Source organism: Typopeltis vanoorti, chromosome 20 (assembly GCF_054136105.1).
Source record: "Typopeltis vanoorti isolate ZY-2024b chromosome 20, IOZ_Tvanoo_1.0, whole genome shotgun sequence".
NCBI lineage: Eukaryota > Metazoa > Arthropoda > Arachnida > Uropygi > Thelyphonidae > Typopeltis > Typopeltis vanoorti.
Window position 1 is genome coordinate 37,676,498 of NC_143568.1, and position 24,408 is coordinate 37,700,905.

Consider the following 24,408-nt stretch of genomic DNA (forward strand, 5'->3'; position numbering starts at 1 on the left):
TTTCACAGAAAACGCTTTAACAAGTGAAACAAGTTGCTTTAATCTAGGCATTTTCACCACTCAACATTATCATTAAATCTGTGATGCTCAATGAGATTTTAATGTTGAATATAATGAGATTCTTTGCCAGCCTTAATAATAATAATAATAATAATAATAATAATTTTTTTTAATATATGTATATTTCTTATTTATTTTATATTTATATTTATTTTATATTTCACAATAAAAGAAAACTAGTTCAGTTATGTAGTCAAAATTTCTTCAGTGACAGACGAAGCAGTCTTTTATTCCATCTGTAGAGGATGCAGTATAAGAGATGTAGAGTCAATAGCGGTGTACACATATGATATGCATCCCCATCCAGGGATGACGAGAGGTCATTGCATATCTATATTGGAATCGAGTCAGTAAATCTTATCAATTTGGAGATATCAGTGGGGATATTCATTAAGGTACGAAGTGTGAACAAAATATTAAATTAATGAAGGCGCACATTATATTACATACTATGGCTATGGGGAGGGAAAAATTAAAACTGAAGCGGCAAAACAAAGCAAAAAAATACACACTCAAAAAAAAAAAAAAAAAGAAAGAAAGAAAAGGTGTGGCTAAAAAATCCTCAGAAGAGAAAGAGGTGTCGACAACCCCTCCCCCCGCCCCCAATTTGGCGCCTCCTGCTTCAAGTTATGAGAAGGAGAAGAAGAAACTATATCCGTATTTTGGTTGTCGTAGCTCTTGCCGTTCAGGATACTCCAGAGCTTTAGGACTTCTCTTACCGTTTAGACTCAAACGGAGCAACTACCACAATGTGACAGAAAAAAAAAGTTGTAAAGAAAAAAAAAACAGCTCATATCCGAATCCTGTATCTAAAAAAATAGCGTAGTATATTTAAAACAAGCCATTTTTAATGTTTTTTTTTCGCAATTTGCTTTGATATTTTCTAAAAAAAATTGTAGCCGATATCTAATGAATAAAAATGTCATAGTGATCATTTGTGTAAATTTGATTGATTGACATACGGAAATATCATGGGGTAACCTTCTCCCCTTTTAAGATGGCACAATCCAACCTATCCAAAGAATGGAGATGGTACAACGCGACGACCTCCAACGTATTTATAAACAGAAAACCACGTGATATCTTCGTTGTCATATAAGGTGCTGCGCTTGCGCGTTACCAGGTTGCTGTTAGCTATTTAAGCGAGCGCCCATGTTTTCGGAGCTGTGTACATTCGATGTGAGCGATAGGTACCTGGTGGGAAAGGGAAGACGGGCACCAGCTTGACAGCTGTGGTCCTGGCTTGCAGCTGGCTGGAAGCCTTAGCAAGCCTTGTCTTGCTGTGGGTGTTTTGATGTGGGGTCTGTTTGTTGGGGATCGAACATATTAGACCTACTGACAGGTCGGTTTTAGCGGAGGAGTTATTCTCCTTTGTTTCTACTGTTTGTCAGTGTTGCGCATCCAAGGCGTAGCTATGTTTCGTACGATTTAAAATTTGGGCTAAATTCTAAGCCGTAAAGGCTTTCATTCGTCGAGGTTTTTAGTTGTTTTTTTCAAATTATATAGCAAATTGCGATCCAGAGTTTTCTTTCAAAAGGGGGGAAAATGAAGCAAGGTGTACTTGAAAGTGCGAAGGTGTCGAAGTCTCAGGATTCAAGCTGTTTGGGATGTAGCCCGGATACCCATATTCCCACTCTCTTGCTGGAAACAGGAGGGTCGTCTTCTACAGAAAATCAAGGTAAGCCTGCTTAAGATTATGTAGTAGTTATTGTGATGCTATTTAAATTTACTGGTTATTCAGGTTATTACTGGTTATTAAAGAATAATTCAATAAACTATCAGTGGAGATTCAGCAGTTTAGTTCATTCTACGGATCAATGAAAAGAAACGGTTTTCCCAGTACATCACTTTGTTTACAAACAGTACCATCAGTATCGGCGCATGAACCGCATGTCTGCTGCTGACGCTGTAATGGCTTCCATGTAACAGAGTACAGATGCAAGAGTTTAAAGAGAAGAACATTTGACCACAGCTTCCTGCGAAAACATTTTTATCTGTACTTAATCCAACCGATTGATATAAGCATTCAAGATATCAAATATTGGTTTCTCTTTAGTTAAAATCGAAACGGTTAATTTTTAGACCTTGGACCATACAAACAGTTTATTTGTCTGCATATTGTAATTGTCACTTTACACTATTTAATCAGCGGAATTATTATTATTATACAGACACTTCCTGCAGTCAAAGACACATCGCGGGATTCTTCGAGTAGTTTTTATCAAAGTAAACGCATATCAATTTCTTTAAGGCACATCTTAAAGTAAAATGCATTTTCCTAAGTGTATTCCGTTTGCAATTATTAACACATTAGTTTAGTTCTTATTATTTGGCGGTTTGAATTTTATTATTCAGTAAACATGGAGTAGCTCATAGCTGACATACACATTACGCTGAAAAAAAAATCTCATAATGCTGTATTCAGGGCCAAGAGGAGTTTTTTTTTTTTTTTTAGGCTGTTTATTCTGTATCAAATTTCGCATACCTTGTACGTTTCTCATTTTTGCACAAGGTGCAACAATTAGAACTCAGATGAGGAAGCCACTACCATTAAAATAACACGGAAACGTGAAAAGCCAACTGAAACATGTGACATCTTATGGGCATTGGATGTCATTATTATTGCCTAGGTATCTTCATGGAGGCGAAAAACTGATCTTGGGAGACCCACACGATACCTGTTGCACTTCCCTTGAATGCATTCACTGACATAGCACTGCAAATAAACTTCAGCCATGCATTCCACTTGTTCATTCTCCAAGCAAAGAATCTAGTCCGAAGGCTTTTAACTAAGTCTTACTAAATTTTCAGGTATGACCTCTTGTTCTTTCCTATCTAGATAATGCACTGGTATTTTATTTCATTTTAGTCCTATAAATCCTTTTGGCACTTAAATTTTTATCATATCGCTGCTTTTCCATTTATGAAACAAACTTCTGCAACCTACACCCTCATTCTATTCTTATAAGGAGTGTTCTGCAGGCCACTCACCATCTTGACCATGCACCTCTGGGGATTTTTAGTTGAAGGTGAGTTAGCCAATCGCATACAGAGGTGGCAGGGTTTTCATCCTGCAAAACAGACAGACTAGTCAGAAGAACCCAGATAATGCACTGGTATTTTAGTCTTAATTAGGAGGGACAGAGAGAATAAAATGGGGGGGGGAGCAGTGTTACTGATGTTAGCTGATGAACTGCAGCCATGGAGAATTGAAGTTGTATTACAGGATAGCGAAAAGAGCTCATTTGAGGCTATTTGGTATGAGATTGAGACTAGCAGAACAAAATATACAGTTGGGTGCTGCTATAGACCAGATGATGGAATAGATGGTGGAGATAGTATGCATAGACAAAATGATGGAAGGAGGGTAATTATTATGGGGGATTTCAACTATGGTAACATTGATTGGTAGGAGGAGAGGACACATGTGAGGAAGGAATTGGATTTTATTCAATTACTAAGGGATAACTATCTGAGACAGCATGTATTAGAAAATACTAGAGGTTTGAGAGTGTTTGACCTGGTAATAGCATCTGAGAATTTGACTGTAATGAATATGACCATGTTGCCACCTATTGGTGAGAGTGATCATAAGGTCTTGACCTGGGAGGTGGCTAAATGTGTGGAATTTTCGATTAAGACAGGGTATATGTGGAATTGCCGTGCTGGCAAGTATACGGATTTTATTAAGGTTATTATACATAAACAAATTGATGAAATGAGTGGAAGGAGGGTAATTATTATGGGGTATTTCAACTATGATAACATTGATTGGAAGGAGGAGAGGACACGTGAGGAAGGAAATGGATTTTATTCAATTATTAAGGGATAACTATCTGAGACAGCATGTAATAGAAAGAAAATACTAGAGTTTGAGAGTGCTTGACCTGGTAATAGCATCTGAGAATTTGACTGTAATGAATATGACCATGTTGCCACCTATTGGTGAGAGTGATCATAAGGTCTTGACCTGGGAGGTGGCTAAAGGTGTGGAATTTTCGATTAAGACAGGGTATATGTGGAATTACCATGCTGGCAAGTATGACAAGCTTAGGAGATTGCTTGGTTCAATGCCATGGCATGTAAAACTGCAAGGGCTGGATGTTGATAGAGCATGGGAAGTGGTCACGGAGCATTTACAGGCGGTTATGGCTGATAGTATACCTAGGGTCTGAATAGTAAAACAAGTAGGGGTTAAATGGATGAATAACATCATTAAGCTTGAGCTGCAAAAAAAGAAAACTGTGGAGGGAATTTAAAGAGAAAGGTGACCTGCAGGCACACGGACGGTATAAAGAGCAGGCCAGAAGGGTAATGAGTGTGATAAGAAAAGCAAAAGCGGATTATGAAAGGAAACTAGCAATGCAAGCTAAAGAGAATCCCAAACAGTTCTTTAAATATGCTGCAAGCAAAAAAAAAAACTGTACACAGCAGAATGATTTTAAGGAATGCTGATGGTAAGGAGGTCACGGAATCAGTTGATATAGTGGAATTACTGAGTGAGCACTTTGCAAAAGTATATCATCCAGGTGGTGACACTGAAAGAATGAAGGAACCATTAATTTATATGGGAATTGTGATGAATGAAGTGGAAGTGAATAGTCTATTACAGAACCTCAATGTCAATACATCTGTAGGATTGGGTGGTATACCAGCTCGTGTCGTATGTGAAGTGTCTAAAGAATTGTAAGTGCCCTTGACCATGTTGTTTAATCTGAGTCTCGGGTCTGGTTTACTCCCGAAGGTGTGGAAAGAGGGGAAAATAGTTCCACTGCATAAAGGAGGATCCAAGACTACTGTTGCAAATTACCGACCGATCAGCATATCAGGAGTCGTTGTCAAGGTCTTAGAGAAAGTAGACAAGGGAAAAATACAGGAATGGATTGATGAAAATGAGATACTGTATGGGGGACAGCATGGCTTTGTGAAGGGTAGATCATGCCTCAGTAACTTGCTGAAGTTTTATAACACAGTGATGGCTGAACTGGATAAGGGTAATGGGTTTACAGTGATACTGCTGGACCTGGCTAAGGCCTCTGATAGGATACCACATGGAATTCTAATCCGTAAACTGCAACATATGGGAATGGATATAGGGTTAGTGAGATGGATAGGTGGGTGGTTGATGGAGAGATATCAAAGAGTAGTTTATTCAGGAGTAGAATCCAAAAGACTGCCTGTGACTAGTGGTGTGCTGCAGAGTTCTGTTCTTGGACCACTGCTGTTTAATTTGTTCATTAACGATATAGGGAAGGATCTAAGTGGAACAGTTCATTTGTTTGCTGATGATGCAAAGTTGGGTAGGGCAATAGTGAATGCAGATAATGTCAAAATCTTGCACGATGATTTGGATAGATTGGAGTTCTGGGCTAAGGAGAATGGATGTCAGTTTAATGTGACAAAATGTAAGGTTATGCATTTTGGGGTGAAAGGATTAGCAGCAGTATTCCACATTGGTGGAACTGTACTCCAGGAGATTGATGAGGCCAGGGACTTGGGAGTGTTGGTGGATAGGGAAATGAAGTTTAGGGGATACATTGCAAAAGTGGCTTAATCAGCTCTTAAAATCACTTGGTTGCTGAAAAATACTTTGACAAGCAGAGACAAGCAAGTTATTGTTCCTCTGTACTGAGCCTTGATAAGACCTCATCTCGACTACTGTGCCCAGATTTGAGGAGGAGGGGAGGAGGTGGAGAGGATCCACAGGTGAGTGACCAAGATGATAGCAGGTCTATGGAATGAACCTTATGAGAACAGGTTGAAGATTTGTGGGTTGCAGAAATTGGGTGATAGGCAGAAAAGGGGAGATATGATTGAGACATTCAAATTGCTGAAGGGTTTCTATAGGATTAATTCAGAGGATATTTTTGAGATCAGGACTGGTGGTGGGAGAACTAAGGGACATCTATGGAAGCAGGGCAAGAGTGTGGTTAGCAAGGGTGTTAGAGCTGGGTTCTTTACTTTTATATTGGTAAATGAGTGGAATAAGCTGCTAGAGTCTGTTGTGGGTGCTGTGACAGTGAATGAGTTCAAGGCAAGGTACGATAGATACTGTGAGAATGTCGAATAGTTGTGTGGACATGATATTTAAGGCCTCCCTCGATGAGTCTAAGGACTCCCTGGAGTCGCCCTTAATAATAGTAATTACTTTGGCCATAACTCCAAATAGCTAGCCACTCTTCCTCTGAATTGTTTCTGCCACTTCCTCATCCCAAGAAAATACATGACTAGACCTATGTGCAGTAATCCAAACATGACTGTATCAAAACCCTGTAATGGCAAATGATAACATCATTATTTCTGCATGTTTGTGTTCTTCAGTAACCAAGTAATCCTGTGGGCCACCTCAATCTCTTTTGCAGTATATCTGCTGAATTTCTGCTCTCTGTTCACCCAACTCTCTAGCTTTATCAGATGCATGGAGTATATATATATATATCCATCAGTGTAGTACAAAGCTTGTAATTGTTTCATCTTAGAATGCATAACTTTCATTTTTCTACATTAAACTGGTACCTGCACCGTTTGCTTATATTTTGAGCCTATTTAATCATTCTGCAAGCTCTCTCTTGCCTTGATAAGCTGTTACATTGCTGGCATCAGCAGCAAACAATATTTCTCATCAGAATCATTTCCTTTATCATTGATGTACAAATTAAATAGCAGTGGTTCGAACACAGAGCTATGCAGTACACCACTAGTACTTTTATCTTCCACATGGTATCCTGAGAAATGTGTTTGCACAGTGTTATCATGTGGCCATTGTGTGTTTAGGTTTAATTGCTAAGTGTTTAATTGCTAATTGTTAAGTAAGGAGCTTAATGGAGTAAAAACAGCACTGGAAAAAAGTTTTCCTGAATAAAAATTCAGTGTCAGTCACAGTGACATCAGAAGTTCAATGTAAATCTAAACAAATCCAAGCAAGTAGTACAAAATAAAGTGAAACTTAGTAGGCTAAATTTTAGAATAATTTCCACATTACAATCCTAGAGGATTGTAATGAATTGTTTTCATATTCTTCCAAGTGAATAGTGGCTGATCTTTCAGTCTACCCATAGCAGCTAGCTTGCAGGAACAAACAACTAACACACCATGAACTGGAAAAGGTCGGTCCTTGCGGGGGAATGGATCAGGGTGGACAACTTCGAGTGATGCTTGAAGGCAATACACAGATTGTATTTTTTAAATTCTGGTTATTTTTTCCAGATATACAGCAATTCCTCGATTAGTGCACCTATATACATCTTAAAAATAAATGTTACAGATTTAAAAAATTTTTTTATCTATCTATACATTTTTTATGGTTAACTATTTTAAAAAATCACACACCAGGATGAAATAAATTAGTTACCGATTTGAAAAATTTTACGAAGTTATTTTTTAATGACATACTACACTATTTCCATGTCTATGTCTGCTTTACATAGCATTTTGCTGATCATATCTCGTGCAATTGTTTTCCTTACTTTTTTATTTTAAATTATTTTCCTAACCTTTAATCATGAGTAAAAGAATTAGTGAGCAAAAAATAGAAGTTTGAAAATGATTCGAAAAGTAATCTGATTGGAAGAAAAACGTGAAATAAAGAAAAATGAACAAGGTGAATCCAGAGCAAAGATAAGACAAGAACACAAAAATGGGTGAATACAGAAAGAAAGGTAAGGCTGCTTCAAGTTCATCATGCATGCACTCGAAATCAAAGTATTATAATGATTGAATTAGAGAGACTTCTTTCTACATGGATCGAAGATTGTAACCAAAAACGAATTCCGCTAAGCACTGACCTTATTAAATCAAAAGCAGTAAACCTCTTTACAACCTTGAAAGAAAGAGCTATCAATGATGGAAAAGAAGAATTCCACACTACTGCTGGGTGATTTGAGCATTTCAAAAAAAAAAGAGAAATAGCCACATAATGTTCTAATCACAGGCAAAGCTGCAAGTGCAGATAAGGAGATATCCAGAGATTTTGGAGAAAATTGTGATCAACAAATATTTAATGTTGATGAAACTGGCCTGTTTTTGGAAGTGAATGCCTTCCAAGACTTTTCTAGCCAAATCGGAGAAATCTCAGCCTGGTTATAAAGTCGCAAAGTCGAATGAAATTACTGCTAACAATATGCAAGCCATTTGGAAGCACATTCTTCCACATTGTGCAAATGATTTCAGATGCTTTTCAAATGAATCTAAGTTAATTAAATCTCATTCTGAGAAGTTGAGTGATTCCGACCTGCTAAATTTAGATGCACAGTGGGAAGATCTTGAAGAATATGAAGAAAATTTAATCACTGACAAGTCCAAAGAAGTTTCACAGAAACAATTTGAAAATAGTTTTAGTACAATCGAAGGTTTTAAGCAGCAATGCTTAGAGACCGACCCTGGTGAAGAGAGAACCAGTAAAATTTGCAGAAGAGGCAATAGGGCCATACCGTCAGTTGTATGAAAAAAAGAAACAGAATGGCCGCGTTAGCTCAATTCTCTGTTAAGAAGCAGAATAATAAATTTATATTCTGAATATGTTTTATTGTCTTTCAGCTTCATGGTTTACCTTTAACTAGGCCCAGAGACATACCCTAATTCTTTTATAATAAAAATTTATAATAAAAATACCTGTTCCTCAAAAAAGAAATTTGAGGAACAAATTATACTTTTTCCCATAGGTTATTATATTCGATTAGTGTGTTTTCGATTAATGCACCTGTTTTTTAAAGAACGCATTAGGCGCATTAATTGCCTAATAATAATATTAATAAATTTAATACGATTTGTCTTTGAGCGGAATGAAAAACCCAAGTTTCTGGGAGGAAAACCCTGCGACCTTCATATAAGATCAGCTAACTCGCCTTCAATTGAAAAATCCCATATAAGAACACCCCTTGTCACAACGAGAATCTAACCCATGTCTTTTCCAATCGAAGGGCACAATGTTCCACTGTTCTTCCAATTGCACTACGGAGGCTTCTATTATCTACCTAATATTACTATTATCCTTATGAAGAGAAGGGTGAGGATTCAAGAAAAGAATATTTTTGTTGATTATATATTTTTGTTGGAATTATAGCAATTGGATAAGGTGTGGTGTATAATGGTTAAGTTCATTTGGAAGAGAGACCTCATTAGACAGAGATTGATGGCTTTACTGTTGGGGTGGGAGGAGTTTGTGAATATATCTGCCCATGTCAATAGGTTTTCTGTATGCTGGAGGAAAAAGCCCACTATTATTAAGGTTTTTGTAAAGGCTTGACTATTGTTAATCTTTTTCCACATTAAAATGGACTCTAACACCTTCCTCTTTTTCTGTTTTTAATGTGCATAGAGTTCCTTGTTCTTGTAATGGACAGAGAAGATCCAGCCACTATCCACATAGTAGAATATAAAAAAAAATATATGTTTGCAATCATGACTACAGAGAGGTCTAGCAGAATTTTTTGGGTTTATTGCTTCATAAGGTGATGGAAGTGCAGACAGTGAATAAGATTTAGTATGATGGACTTTGAGGTATACCTCAAGGTAACACAAAGTTTATCATATGATAAGGTGGATCTCCTGTGATATGTCTGGACTTCATGATAGTTCTGTAATAATGACCATAATATGTATTGTAATATGCAACTCAACTTGGTGAAAAGAAACTATTATTTGCCTTTTTTTTAAATAATAATTGCATTGAATCTGTTACTAAAAAAAAATTCATAAGGAAATTTGATTATTTAGCATATGATGTACAGGTCTCAGGATATTACATACATATTACATAAATCAACATAAAAACAATTGTAAAAATCATATTAAAAGGGATACAATAGATTGAAATGATTAAACATTAAAATTAAGAATCAGGAGTTGGAGCTTAATCCTTAAATTCTGGATCCACTCCAGGCATTCCGTGGTTAGTTTAAAAAAGTCCTCTTTAGTGCCTGAGAAAATGAGTAGGTAGGACACTCAAGCATAATGTGATTGATAGTCTGGATCCCACTTCTGCATTCACACTTTGGAGTATTGGACCAGTTCCATTTATGCAAGAGATGCTTACATCTCCCATGTCCTGTTCTAATCTGATTTTAAAGTGGCCAATACATGTCTAGGGAGATTGAATCCATCCAGACGAGATGTTGGATTTGAAATGGGAATTTGAAGATTGGAGGTACGTTGAAGCCAATACTCTCCCCATGACTTGCATAGGTTGAAATTCGGTCGTTAATTTGTATTGCACTCCTCCAGGCAGGGTACCTGGATTTCAATCTTTGTGAGGTATGGAAGGAAATGTCTTGGTGGATAGGCAAGGAACTGTTTCCAATTATTTTTGTCCATAATTTGTTTAAGGCTTGGGTCCTACGAAGAGAGAGAGAGAGAGAGAGAGAGAGAGAGGCTATATTACTCAGAGTTGGGAGCTAGTAGCCAGGAGTAGATCTTAGAGTTCCAGAGAATCTTCATAGTTTGGTTCAACTGGACATCGACTAAAGAAGCATGTGCGCTGTTCAGCCACACAGGAGCACAATGCTCTGCTGTAGAATAGACCAGAGACAGTGCAGTAGTATGCAGTGTGTTGGCATCAGCACCCCAAGAAGTATCAGCAAGTTTATGCATTATATTATTATGAGTTTTTAATTTTCCAGCAATGTTTTCTAGATGATATTTAAATGTCAAACTTCTGTCTAGGGTAACTCCTAGGTATTTTGAATGATTGTTAAATTTCACCTATTTATTTCTGAAGTAAACTTTTGGTATATATTTGGCCTGGATATTACTTAAATGAAAGGATGCTACTTCAGTTTTGTTCAAGTTAGGCTGTAATCACCATCATTTAAAGTATTTATTAAGTACAGCCAGATCTTCAGTTAAGATGTTTCTCAGGTTTTTGGAATGTTGAATTGCAATGGCAACATCGGTAGCATACATGAATCTCCATGATGTTGTCATTGGGATATCACTAATATAAAGTTAAAAAGCAATGGTGCAAGAACTGACCCCTGAGGTAGACCATTTTTAATCTTAAAGAATATTCTTTTGGTTTCATTGAGAGATTCTTATATCCATCTGCCTGCTAGTATTTGATTAATTAGGTTGGCTAGATTTGGTGATGGGATAGTTTCTAAGAATTTTAAAATAAGATCCCCTCTCTCTCACTGTGTCATAGGCAGCAGAGAGGTCCATGAATACTGCTATTGTTTTCAATTGTTTTTCAGAACCATTCTCTATAAAGGGTGTCAAAGCCAGTACTTGATTGCAACAACTTCTGTCAGGTTTGAAGCCAGCCTGTTCCTGGGAGTTATATTATGTATACTTGAAGAAATTCTGTTGTATATCATTCTTTACAAAAGTTTCAGGCAGATGCTTAATAAGGCGATATGATGGTAGTTGGAAGCAATTGTAGGGTCTTTGCCAGGTTTAAAGATGGCAATGATTTTAGATCTTTTAAAAATTGATGGAAGCATGCCAGAGTCCAGGATATTATTATACATAGCAGTAAGCCATTTAATAGTTTTTGGTTTAATTTGGTTGATAATAAAACATTAGAACTTTCCCTAGAAGTGAGTGTAGAGACATCCTGAATTTCCTTTTAGGGAAATCTTGGAATCCCCCCCCCACCTTAAGAATATTGTTTGTTCACTATTTTACATAAAAGTAACTTCAGTGAAATGTTTGTTTATATCATCTCTTAATTTTCTTAGCAAGCGTTTTAACTTCTAGACCTATTTCATTTTAGAATAGTGTATTAAGAAAACTAGAAAGAGGATTCTGTTTTTGAAATGCAAAAGGTTTAAAACTGAGGTTTTATACTCTGTGACTGCCCCCTTCTGCCATTCATAGGTGCTTCTTACCTTTAAATGTGATGTTAATCTCTGAGTTGGGGCATTACAATCATAAGCAGCTAATTCAGAAGAAATTTATTGATGATATTTGAAATGTTGGATTCTTAATGGAAATTAGCTAGTGCTGTGGTTAGGAAAATTTCTTATTCTTCTTATTATTATTCGTGACACCTCCAAGGAGTCCGAAGACTCATCATGGGAGGACACCTACTATTATACAACTGTCTCAAGCACTACACCGAACCTCTACCCAATCATCTCCATCAACGCCATCTACCGTTCATCACCACCACCACAACTAGTATTTTTTGTCTGTAAATTGTGTGTGTTCTGAAGGGCCGATTTGTCTGTATGCGGGATGAAAAACCCGACTTTCCAGGAGAAAAAACCCTGCTACCTCCGTATGAGATCGGCTAATCTGTCTATTACTCATACTGAAATAAATCTCTTGAAAGATAGGTGTTCTCTTTCTCTCAGGTGGACAATAATGCAAGGGCATTTCATTATTGAACATGGAATGACTCATCCTGTATTATAATTTATATTTTTTCAAAAATGAGACAGCATTGAAAAAAGTGATTATTTATGAACTTACATATAGCTTACTGTATCATCATAAATCATTTAATTTAGATTAACGATACTGGAATCTGGATTATTTAGTGTTCCAAAACTGGTGGTGGAATATGACAAAACACTTAATTGAATATGTAAGTATCTGTGGGTTAACAGGTCTGTAGAACATTTTCGGTATTGAGACCACATGTTTTTAGACATATAATGAGTTTAATAAAATAAACAAATACAGTCGTACAAGTTTTGCGAGTTGTTGGACTTGCATGGTCAAGGTTACTAGCAAAAGTTATACAAAAAAAAAAAAACCTTAAATTAATTACTCTATACTGTATATTGAAGATGTGGATTGCAGAGTTTGGTGGATAGGAGGAAAAAAGGTGAAAGGAAAAGAAGTTAGTAAGAGGATTTTATTGGATTAGCCAGAGGGGGGGGGATTATAAAAAGAGTAGAAGGCGAGAATAGAAGAACCAGAGGCCATCCATGGAAGCTATGCAAGAGGGGTGTGAAGAGTAGATTTATTTACACAGAGAATTGTTCACTGAATGGAACATAGTACCAGAATATGCTGCTAATGCAAGGACTGTTAAGGATTTTAAGATTTGTCATGATAAATATGTTATCAGTTGAATGAACCTCCCGTGATGAGTCTGCTGACTCCATGGAGGGTGTAATAATAATAATAATATGTTGGAACAATGCTAGTTGTTGCTGTCACATTCTGTAGTGTGGTGCGTGTTGTATCCTAGGTATAGATTTTAATGAAAGTAGCTCAAACTTGGCATAGGATTAAGCCTTGATTTTTATTACATTGTGTGGAGTTCTGCAGCATTTCAGAGGCTTTTACATCTGCCAAAACCTCCATATCATCCCTTGAAAATACCAGGCATTTATGAGATTCATTGCTCTTGTGATGTTTGCTACATACACCAGATTGGAAGGTCAAGGGATATTTGCATGTTTGAACATGTAAAAATATCGAAAAAAAAATCATAAATCAGATTTGGCATCCCATACAACAAACACGGGCCATGAAGTTTTTCAACTTCAACACTTAATTTTCAAGTTCTTGCACTACCAAAAGAAACAATTCTTTGTTAGCCTATTAGATATTGCACTGTGTTTTCTTTGAATATCACACCTTATGTTATGATGATGTCATGTATGTCTCTGAGAGTTGAAAATCTGGCAATACTACATTTTAAAGCATTCTAAATATTGCATCCATCTCTCCGGAAAAAAGATTACCACCTTTTGACTGTACAGATTTGGGTTGTAAATTTCAGTGGATTAAAAGTGGCTTGTATATTTTAACCTTCAATTTTAAGTTTATATATTTTTGTAACATTATTATGGAACAGTATTATTATTAGGGAAAGGTTGTCAGTGCGTTGCCAAGGTATGACAATGATGAGTTGTGATGGAGAGCCAGAATGATGAATGGTATGCTAGTGGAGCTGTGTGAGGAGAAGGGAGTACAGTTTGTGGATGTATGGCATTTGTTTGAGGGAAGAATGAAATCATATGGGTGTGATAGGTTACATTTGAATGACTTCGGAGTGAGTGCATTGCAGAAAGTGTTGCTGAATGGAAGCACAGTGTGTGTGATGTTGTGCAAGAGACAAAGTGAAAAATCAGGAGAGTGGTAATGAAGAGATAGAAGTGCTTGGCATTGAAAACAGCAGTAGTGTGAGATATGAAGACCAAACTGGAATGCAAGAGGAACAGGGAAATGGGGAGGAGGCCGCGTGGACAGGGAGAAGGGCATAGGGAGAGCTGATGTTGAAAGTGGCGGTGAATGTGTATGTATGAAGATGGAGTATATGTGGGTGAGGAAGTTGAGACTGAGCAGATATATGTGGTAAGTGGTGATAAAGGTGATTGGGCAGGTGTAGTGGAAAAATCGCAACCAACAAGTGGCTTGGATAAGACGTTATACACCTAAAAAAAAAAAAAAAAAAAAAATGAATTAGTGTTTTTAAAAAAAATAAGTGGATATTAAATCCAGCATTATTTCAAAGCCGAATAATATAGAAACTATAAAAGTTTCGTATGAAATTTGACCACAGAGCTTATGAGAATACACTCACTGATATTTATGAGTTGCCCTAACCGGACCTTATAGGAGAGATGATCACTATGCCCAAGCGTCCATATATTCCCCTCCTATTGGTCCATTTTGAAAAGGTTTCACTGGCCTGATAGCTATTTCAAACTGGTTGGTTTTCATCAGAGACCAGGCAGAAACCTTTATGCACCTACCGAGAGTTCGCTTACAAAAAATACACTTCTCCAATGTTTCAAGAATTAGTTTATTTACAAATGCCAGAATTATCAGAAATAAGGGTGCTGAAATGGTTTCACTGAGTTTAATTGCCCCAAAATCATTGGAATAAGTGAAACATGGTTGAATGAAGATGATATTTTAAACGGGAATAGAAATGGAAGGATACAGTATTTTTTGTGAGGATCGAAAGGACAAGAAGAGAGGTGGAGTGCTGCTGATGAATTATGTCAGTTATGTGGAGGGGGGAGAGGGACAACTGTTGCTGGACACTCCTTGGAAGTCTCCCCGAACATTCTAGAGGAATCGCTGATGAAGTGGCTTCGATGGTGGGCATCAAACCTCCAGTTGTGTACTCCATGCCATTGCCTCGTCTCTTCTCTTCTACTCAGCCAGTAAGGGAACCTGAACAGTTGCAGCAGCAGTAATCGTAATCCTTTTCCTCTCTTTCTCCCCCTTTTTTTAGCCCCCTTTTATATGCTTCCTGCTCTTTGTTCTCAACCTTTGAATGTCCGTAATTACCTGTTGGCACAGTGACAACAGGTAATTACGGTTTGTTCGCAAGTTGTTGCAAACTTTTCTGATACAATATTCTTATAGTTTACTTAAAATGTTAATATCACTTAATCCATTTTCTCAATTTTTACTACACTATTTTAACAGGAATTATTTTACACAATTTTCAGTACAGTAAATTTCTATTCAGACAACAGGAATCTTGTGTTATTCCCCCCCCCCCCCCCACATTATTTAGGTCTAAAACCCCTGTAAAATCAAGTTCGATAAACTATTTTAATTCATCGAATGAAATTTTACAGCACTAAGGAAATAAATGCTGCTTGGGAACTGACAAAGAAATACATAACAGGATCAGTGTAGGAGGGGCTTAAGCATGAAATCTGGAAGAAGGAAGGTAGAGTACTTTGGAGACAGTACAGGATGAATCAGTTATGTGAAGAGTAAAAAGAACAAGCCAGGAGAGTGACTCAGTAAGGAAAACAAAAGTGCAGTATGAGCAGAAATTGGCAAATCAGGTGAAGAAAAACCCGAGACTTTTTTAGATGTATGGTAAATAGAAGGAAGAATGAACATGGGAAGATGATGTTAATGGATGAAAATGGTAGAATGGTAACAGTTGCAGAAGACATTGTTAAGATATTCAGTGATCAATTTATAAGGGTGTTTCATCCTGATCAAGGTGGAATCATGAGGAACTTAAGTGTAGCGGACATAAGAGAGAATGGCTTAATTGTGAGTTGAGCAGGAGATATTTGAGGAAATAAGTAACCTTGATGTCAATAAGGCGATAGGATTTGATGACATCACTGCACGTCTTAAGGGAATGTTCCAGGGAATTGGCATTGGCATGCCTGTTTAATAAGTCTTACAACAGCACAGGTGGTTTCAAGGGAGTGGAAGGAGAGTAAAACTGTTCCACTGCATAAAGGTGACGATAAGGTATTAGCTTCAAATTATACGCCAATCTGTATATCTGGTATTGTGGTTAAGGTACTGGAGAGATTGGTGAGAAGTAGGATACGGTTTGATAAGAGTGGTATTCTCTGTGGTTATCACCATGAGTTTGTTAATGGAAGATCATGTTGTACTACCTTATTTATAGTACTTATGTACAAGGTGACAAATACCTTGGACAGAGGAGATGCATAAACAGTGGTGTAATTGGATTTTGCATACACTTTTGATAGATTGACACATGACAAGCTGTTAAATACATTGAAATAGATGGGATTGGATAACAGATTTCTGAGTTGGATCAGTAACTGGCTGTCAGATAGGTATCAGAAAATTGTATATGGGAGGGGGGGGGGTGCAGTATTCTGAAAGAGGAAGGTCACAAATGACCTTCCTCTTTCAGGATACTGCAAACTTTGTACTTTCATACAAAGTGGTGTATGTACTACAAGGGTCAGTTTTGGGACCATTTGTTGTTCAATTTGTATGTTAATGATATTGGGATGGGTTTAACTAGTAATATGCAGCTGTTTGCAAATGATGCAAAATTGGCAAGAGCAATGCAGAGTCGAGTGGATGTTATAGCCTTACAGGAGGACTTCAATAGATTGCATGAATGGATAGTTAAGTGAACTATCAGTTCAATGTTGCAAAGTGTAAGGTTTTGAGATTTGGTAAGTAACGATGAGATGCAAAGTATACACTTGGCAGGAAAAATTTAAAGGAAATAAAGGAGATGAGAGAGATCTCTGAGTGGGGGTGGACAAGGACCTGAAGACATCACATGGCAATGATGCAGAGGACCCTGACATGTAGAAATAAAGAAGTTATGATGCCATTGTATAGTGCCTTGATCTGGTCTCATATGTATTATTGTGCACAGATTTGGTTGCCGAGTTTTCATGGTGATGAGGATATGTTTGAAAGGGTCCCGAGAAGATTCACAAATGTGGTCATTATTTAAATTAAGGGGATATTAAATCCCACATTATTTCAAAGCCGAATAAGAAGCTCAAAGATTGGAATCAAAGAGTTTCATGCTGAATATAGTAAACTATAAAAGTTTCGGCGGATTGTAGCGTAAGCTAAAGCACGTAGTTCAACACTAGGGCAACTCGTCGCAAAGGTGGGTAAAGTTCTTATCACTATTCTCAGTATTACCCATAATGTAAAACGCATCTCTTAGGAGATGTATGATGTTATACATTATGGTGGAAGGTTACTATCCAGACCGGTTTCAACCTTTATTGAGGTCTCATGAGTAGGTACTGACGTTATAGCGAAAAGAACTTATGTACTTTGCTATATGAGTTGTCAAAAACGTGCACCCATAAATTACTTAAATAAAAGAGCCATCGGCGATGTAACATTAATTTAAATGATGTTACATCGCCGAAGTGAGGCCTATTGGCTCTTTTATTTAAATAATTTGTGGTCAGTGGTCTTTGAAATGTGGAGTATGAGGACAAATTGAGAGGATGTAAGTTGCAAAGCCTTGCAAATAGGAGGAAGGGGGGGGGATATGATTGAGATGTATAAGTAGTCAGGAGTTGCTATCAGGTCGACATGGAAGAGATTTTTCATAGAATGGAAGATGGGGGGGGGAGTAGAACAAGAAGCCATCACTGGAAACTATATAAGGAGGGTATGGGGAGAAGGTTCTTTGCATGGAGAGTGGTTGGCGAGTGGAATGCATCACCCGAGTGTGTTGTGAATGTAGACAGATTAAATCAGTTTAAGGCATGGTTGGATGAGCATTGTGTACAATAGTGTGTACCTCCCATGATGTGTCTCTTACTCTATGGAGGTCAAATGATAATAATTATACAAAACAGTGGATAAAATCAAGGAAGAGTAGAATGAAACATACTGCTGGGAAGACCAAGAAAAAAATGGATAGAAAACTGAGAATACGAGTGGTCTGATCTGTTACAAAAAATTAAATAACTTGGCTGCAGATTGTTGGTCATGGTAGCTTGCCTGCCTTAGAGTGATGAGGAAGTGGATGAACACTTAGCATTGGCATAGCAACAGAGACTAAAAATAAACAGTCAAACATAATTCAAATCAGTTAAAGCATTGCCTTTCAAGTGATAAGGCATCTGTTTCACAATATAAATTTAAGAATTATATATGTGTGTGTGTGTGTGTGTGTGTAGTGTAACAAGCCTTTTGTGAACAAATCCAAATTATACTCTGAAAAAAGCCAAAAGTTGAATCTTGTCTCATGCACAAATGGTCATTCATTTCAGTCCTTCACTAAACATTTTGGTTCTTTTTTTTTTTTTTTTTTTTTAAATTTATAAAAAAAACCCACTTAACTTTTACAAAACTGATAAAGTGTAATGCTTTTATCGATCATCAGTAATTAAAATTGCACATTCCATAATGAAATAGTTTTCTGGGTGCCTTGTGCCTTCTGCCTCCATAATGCTAGACTACAAAAAGAAAGTGTTATAGAGTCAATTCAATTGTTTGCTGACTAGAGAAACTCTTTCTAGGCTTTTTGTTTTTTTCCAGCCAGATCCAAAGTTAGTTGATTTTTGATACAAGCAGGTAGGTTTAAATGAGAAACTTTTTAACTCCATAACAGAAAAATCAATTGTGCAGCATGTGCTGTTTCCTACGATATCATTTAGGTTTTAGAAACATATATAACGGATTTGCATGCAAAGGCTTGTATGACCTATAGTCATACAAGTGCACGAGGGCAATTTTTTTTTATATTTTATTTTTTATTTTTAATAATTGAAACTTTCAGTCTTTTGAGAAGATGCAGAGAGGGAAGAAGTTCCAGAGAACAGATACAAATGACTCAAAAGAAGAAGAGAAGTTGGTTTGGCAACTTTGGATCTGAATTGCAGAAGGATGTCGATAAGCAGCTGCTCTTTTTTTTAGGTTTTTGGAAAAATAAAGTGCAGGAATGATAGCAGGTGATTTAGCAGATTGTTCATGAAATTATCTTCTTCTTCCTAACATGAATTTCAGGCCAAGTGGCCTGTTCCGGTCTCATGCTGGAGGCATCTCTTTCTTGGTCTTCAGATTCTTCTTTTTCCTTATTTTGTATCTGTATAATATTTTTGGTAGTATGCTGTTCGATTTAAATGTTCTAGCCATTTTTGTTTATACTGTCTTATGTAGTAATTGGTTTTATTTTCAGGGATTGTAAGATTTCTTCATTTGTTTTATGGTCTCACTTGGTATACTCTGCTGTTTGAATTCGTTTTTCATCTTTTTTTTAATTTTTTTTTAGGTCCATGTTTTGCTTCCATATAGTAGAGTTGGTTTTGACAATACATTTTATAGTCTGATTCTGGTGTGTTTTACTACTAGGGATGGTTTAATTATATTATATTATTTATGCCATTTACTCTGACAGAGTTTGATATTTTGGTGCCTGTCTTTTTTCTTCTTTGTATGATAAATCACATCCCAAATATCTGAAAGTATTTACTTGTTCTAATATTTTATTATCTATCACTATTTTACTTCTTATTGGGTTTTCTCCTTTGAATGCCATTATTTTTGTTTTTTCTTTAGATATTGTCATATTATATTGTTTTGAGATCTCATTTAATGATTTTGATGATCTTTGTAAATCATCTGATGTAGCTAATATTATTTGATCGCCTGCAAATAGTAGTGTATCTATCTTCATTTGTGGGGCTATTTGTATACCAAATGGGTTATACTGTTTCCAGATTGTTAAAATTTTATTTATATATATTGAAAAGCAGAGGTGAGAGGGTACATCCTTGTCGTTCTCCTCTTGATATATCTTTCCATTCTGAGATCTGTTCTAATTTTACTGCTATTTTATTTCCTGTATATGTTTCTTGAATAGATTGTAAAAGTTGGTTTGGTATGTTTTAATACCAAACCAACTTCATATTTTAAACAATTATTGTCTACTAATTTTGTCCAATGCTTTTTCATAATCAATAAAGGCCATGTGTGTTTCTTTTTGAAATTCTCTTCTCTTTTCTATTAATAATTTTAAAGGAAAAATTGAATCTATGCAGGATTGGTCTTTTTGGAAACCATTTTGTTCTTCTAGTAGCTTGTCCTCTACAATACTGCTTAGCTTCTCTTTTAATCTTCCTGCATATATTTTATATCCTGTATTCAGCAGACTAATTTCCCTATAGTTATAGCAATCTTCTTTATTTCTTTTTTCATAGATTGGGATAACCAGTGCTTTTTTCCCAAGAGTTAGGAGTTTTTCCAGACATTCCAACCATATTAAAAAATTTCAGAAGTCTTTTTTATTAAATTTTTCACCTGCATATTTGTATAGTTCTATATTTATATTGTCTTCTCCTGGTGTTTTTCTTTTTTTCATCTTCTTTATTGTATTTTCAGTTCTTCTAACACTGTGATATTTTCTATTAGGTCATTCTTTGTTTTATAAAATTTTATTTCATTGTTCTCATCTGTCCAGAGATTTTGGAAATAGGTCACCCATTTTTCTAAATCTGTTGTTTGTATTTTTGTCTTTTCTTTTATTTCTTTATGCATGTATTTTATTACTTTATAGGTTTTGGGTTGTGGCTTAAATAAATCCTTTTCTAGTTCTGTTACAAAATTGTTCCATCTCTCTCTCTCTCTATTTTTTCCTTACTTCTAGTTTTGCAATTGCACTGTTTCTTTTATACTCTATTTCTGCTTCTATTGTTTTGGAATTTAGCCATTTCTGGTAACTGTCCTTTTTTGCTTTTATTATATTTTCTATTTCTTTATTCCAGTCTCGTAGTCCTCTTTTTCTAATCCATTATTATGATGAAATCATGAAAACATTATGGAATCCATGAAATTATCTGTAGATTTAAAGGCATAAGGCAGTAAATGAACATTGCAGAAAGGAGTTATCAGTTAATTGGACTGTCCTCTTCTGAATAACATCATGCAGTCTTAGAGAGGATTAGAGATTTATACAGTGTTAGCAGTTGTACAGATGAAAATTAATAAATTGAGTAGAAAAGTAATTTTTTGGCAACTGTAGAAGCTGTGACTGAGATGTATCTACCAGAAAAGGCTGAAGGTGTAATTGAATCCTGAAGAGAAATCTGGGGGTGTATATCTGGATATTATCTACAATAAGGGAAGTGACACTCTTTCTCGTGAGATATTAGACAGGATTGTTTTGGTAGCATTGAAGTTCACGAGGCTATCCTAGTCCCATTGTAGAACAGTAGGAAGATTCAGAGTTTAGAAACATCGATTATGGGAGATATTGAAGCTTCTGATGATTGGGTACTACACTGTTTGTAAAATGACACAAAGAGGAATGAAGCATACTGTCATTAAGGTTATGGATGGGATTTGAAGTCAGTGAGGACATTTATTTACAAGATTGTTTATGTACAAGAAGAAGAAAATGATTGAAAGTACAGAGCCTGTGGCATTCCTACCTAGGAGAGGAAGCTATCAACCATGATATATAGTGAGTAGGGGCGTATATTCAGGGTGTGCAGTGCACACCCACGGAATAGCAACATCACTGATATTATATTTTTATATTTATTCTTATTAAAGACTTCCCTAATTGTTTCTGGGCTTCACATGATTCATAAAATTAAACACAGTATACAAATGCTTCACGAAGAGGACACTTTTCGACATGTGAACATTGCATCACATTCACGTTAGTGTGCGGTCACAAATACGGACATCTTTAAGCCTTTTTGAACAGACGTACAGATGGCGCAGCAGGTCAAATTCTTAGCATTCCAGTGGTTTTAAGCCACCCAGAAGGCAAGACAGGGTGTGTTTGTGTATATGCATGCTCATACAATAGCACCCAGAAAGTGATTGTGATTGGTTATTGTGTCAACAATCCAGTTGAACGTTGTCATTTGGTACGAGTTGCTTTTTTGTTTTCTGAGTTTCATCTGTTTTATGTGCATGAAGTGTGAACTGATGTGTTTAGGACACTGATATAGACAAGTTTTAAATATATAATTTTCTATAAAGAATTTAACTTTTTTGCCCATATTTACAATGGGGAACAGTGTGGACAATCTACTGAATGTCCCATTTTCTGCCAGAGCTTTTGCAGATTGTATGAGTGTAGTCAAAGGGGGTAAGCCTCCTGTTCCAAATTTATTATCATCTTACGCATTTCAGTAATTGTGTGATGTAATTCAAATATACCAACCAAATATAGCATTCTCCTTTATTATTGGGTTCTAATATATTTTAAAAAACACATTCAAATATCGTTCAAATATCAAATATTCAGATATCAAAAAGTGGTATATGGAGGGGTAGAATCGAGGCAAAAATAAGTGACTAGTGGTGTGTCGTAAGGTTTAGTGCTGGGACCATTGCTGTTTAATTTGTACATAAATGATATAGGAAATATTCAGTTGCTTGCTGATAATGATGTGAAATTCCTCATTGTATTGCTAAGGTAGAGTAATAGTTAATCAAGGTGATGTGGAGAGCTTGCAGGATGATTTTAAATAGGCCGTCAGTATGGAAAAAAATTAATAAATTTAATATCAAGAAATGTAAAGTTATTCATTTTAGGATAAATAGATTACAAGCCATGTATCACATTGATGGCACTGTACTCCAGGAAATAGATGAAGCTAGAGATTTAGGAGTAGTGGTAGAGGTGAATTTAGAGGACATATTGCTAAGGTAGCCCATAAGATTACCTGGCTATTGAAGAACACATTAGCAAGTAGAGATAGGAAGTTGTCATTCCTCTTTATAAGGTCTTGATATGCTCACATCAACCATGATCCATGTCCGATCTTTGCTGCCTTATTATCCCCTTGACTAGAGCCTGGTTCAGCCAAGTCCAGTAAAATCCTATTTGATATAATCCTTGAGTTATAAATTTCAGTTAATCATTTCCTGTTACATAAATTCAGATTATAACTGAATTAATACAAAGATAACATTTTTAGTCTTTCTTTACTAGCGAAATTGATATTAGCAAAACGCCTCATGCATATGATACCATATCTATTCCTGGGGCCTTATTCTTCTTACGTTTTGTTAATAGTGGATTTCACTTCAGCAATTGTTGGTATTGGTTCAACTTCTTCTAGATCTTCTGTTTGACTCTCTATTTTATCCATGTCATCCAGCTGATGAGATATATCAGTATTCAATAGTTAATTATTTATTTCGTATGGGGTTCCCCCCCCCCCCCCCCCCTTTCCTCCTTAGGACGGCTTGAGCCTTCCCTATGAGGGATTAAGTATGTATCTTATGACTGTAGATTCGTGTGTTCACGGAGCCGGTTTCGAGGGACGAAAAACCCGAGTTTCCGGGTGAAAAAACACTCTACCTCTATAAGACCGGCGCTAACTCACCTTTAGTCGAAAGAGACCAGATAAAGGTTCCTCACATCATGGGCGCGAATCGAACCTAGGTCTTTCAGATCAAAGTCTTTGTCTGTACTGACTGAGCTATGGAGGCCCTTTCAGTAGTTCAAAATGCTCTACCCATCTTTCTAGTACCCTTTGATTCCCACTCATGATTATGCCCTCCTTATCCCTACATAACGTTGTTCTAAGCTGGAAGTATTCATCTTTCTATTCTTATGCACTCTTTTTTTCTTCCTTTCTGGCCATACGATGTTCTTTCAGTTTTACGAGTGTGGCTCCTTGCTGCATTCGTCTACCTACCTCATTTTTTGCCAGTCACACGTTCACATTCCACGTCGAATCAGTGGTTATATTCAACTCTATCTACTTTTCTTTTTTTTCTAATACCACATCTGCTGTTGTCGCTGTGATATTCTTAAGTTTTCCAAGCATCATTAACACTCTCGCTATCAGTTAGAGTAGATAGGTTTCATTAATTTTTTTTCGCCATATATGGCTTGGACTTCAGATTCCTTCAGTCTTGTATTAGTGAACTTTTTCTGGCATGGGATCCATACATCTTCCTTGCATTCGAGAGTCACACAAAATACAAGAAATTAGACATAGGATAACGTACTCATGGCCTTAGTTGCGAGCCTCTTTGGCTCAGTCGGTTTCGATGATGCCCTTTGCCCAGAAAGACAGATTCTTCGCGTCTCATCTAGGATGCAAAGAACCTTTATCAGGATTTATCAACTGAAGGCAAGTTATCCGGTCTCATATGGGGGTGGCAGGGTTTTTTCATCCCGCAAATCAGACTATTAGAACACACGCAATTGATAAACATAATACATTGGCCTTGTAGCCTGAGTTGCTAAGGCAA

The 24,408-nt window shown here is 36.5% G+C and overlaps 1 protein-coding gene across 1 annotated transcript in view; it reads left to right on the forward strand.

The window, feature by feature from the left end:
• Nucleotides 1-1,249: 1,249 nt before the first annotated feature.
• Nucleotides 1,250-24,408, forward strand: part of LOC150095378 (MAP kinase-interacting serine/threonine-protein kinase 1-like) — a 248,497-nt gene continuing 225,338 nt past the window's right edge. Inside the window, exon 1 of the mRNA XM_090410350.1 lies at nucleotides 1,250-1,738. Within this exon, the coding sequence (XP_090266476.1) occupies nucleotides 1,606-1,738 (133 nt within the window). The 5' untranslated portion in view covers nucleotides 1,250-1,605. The remainder of the gene's footprint in view (nucleotides 1,739-24,408) is intronic.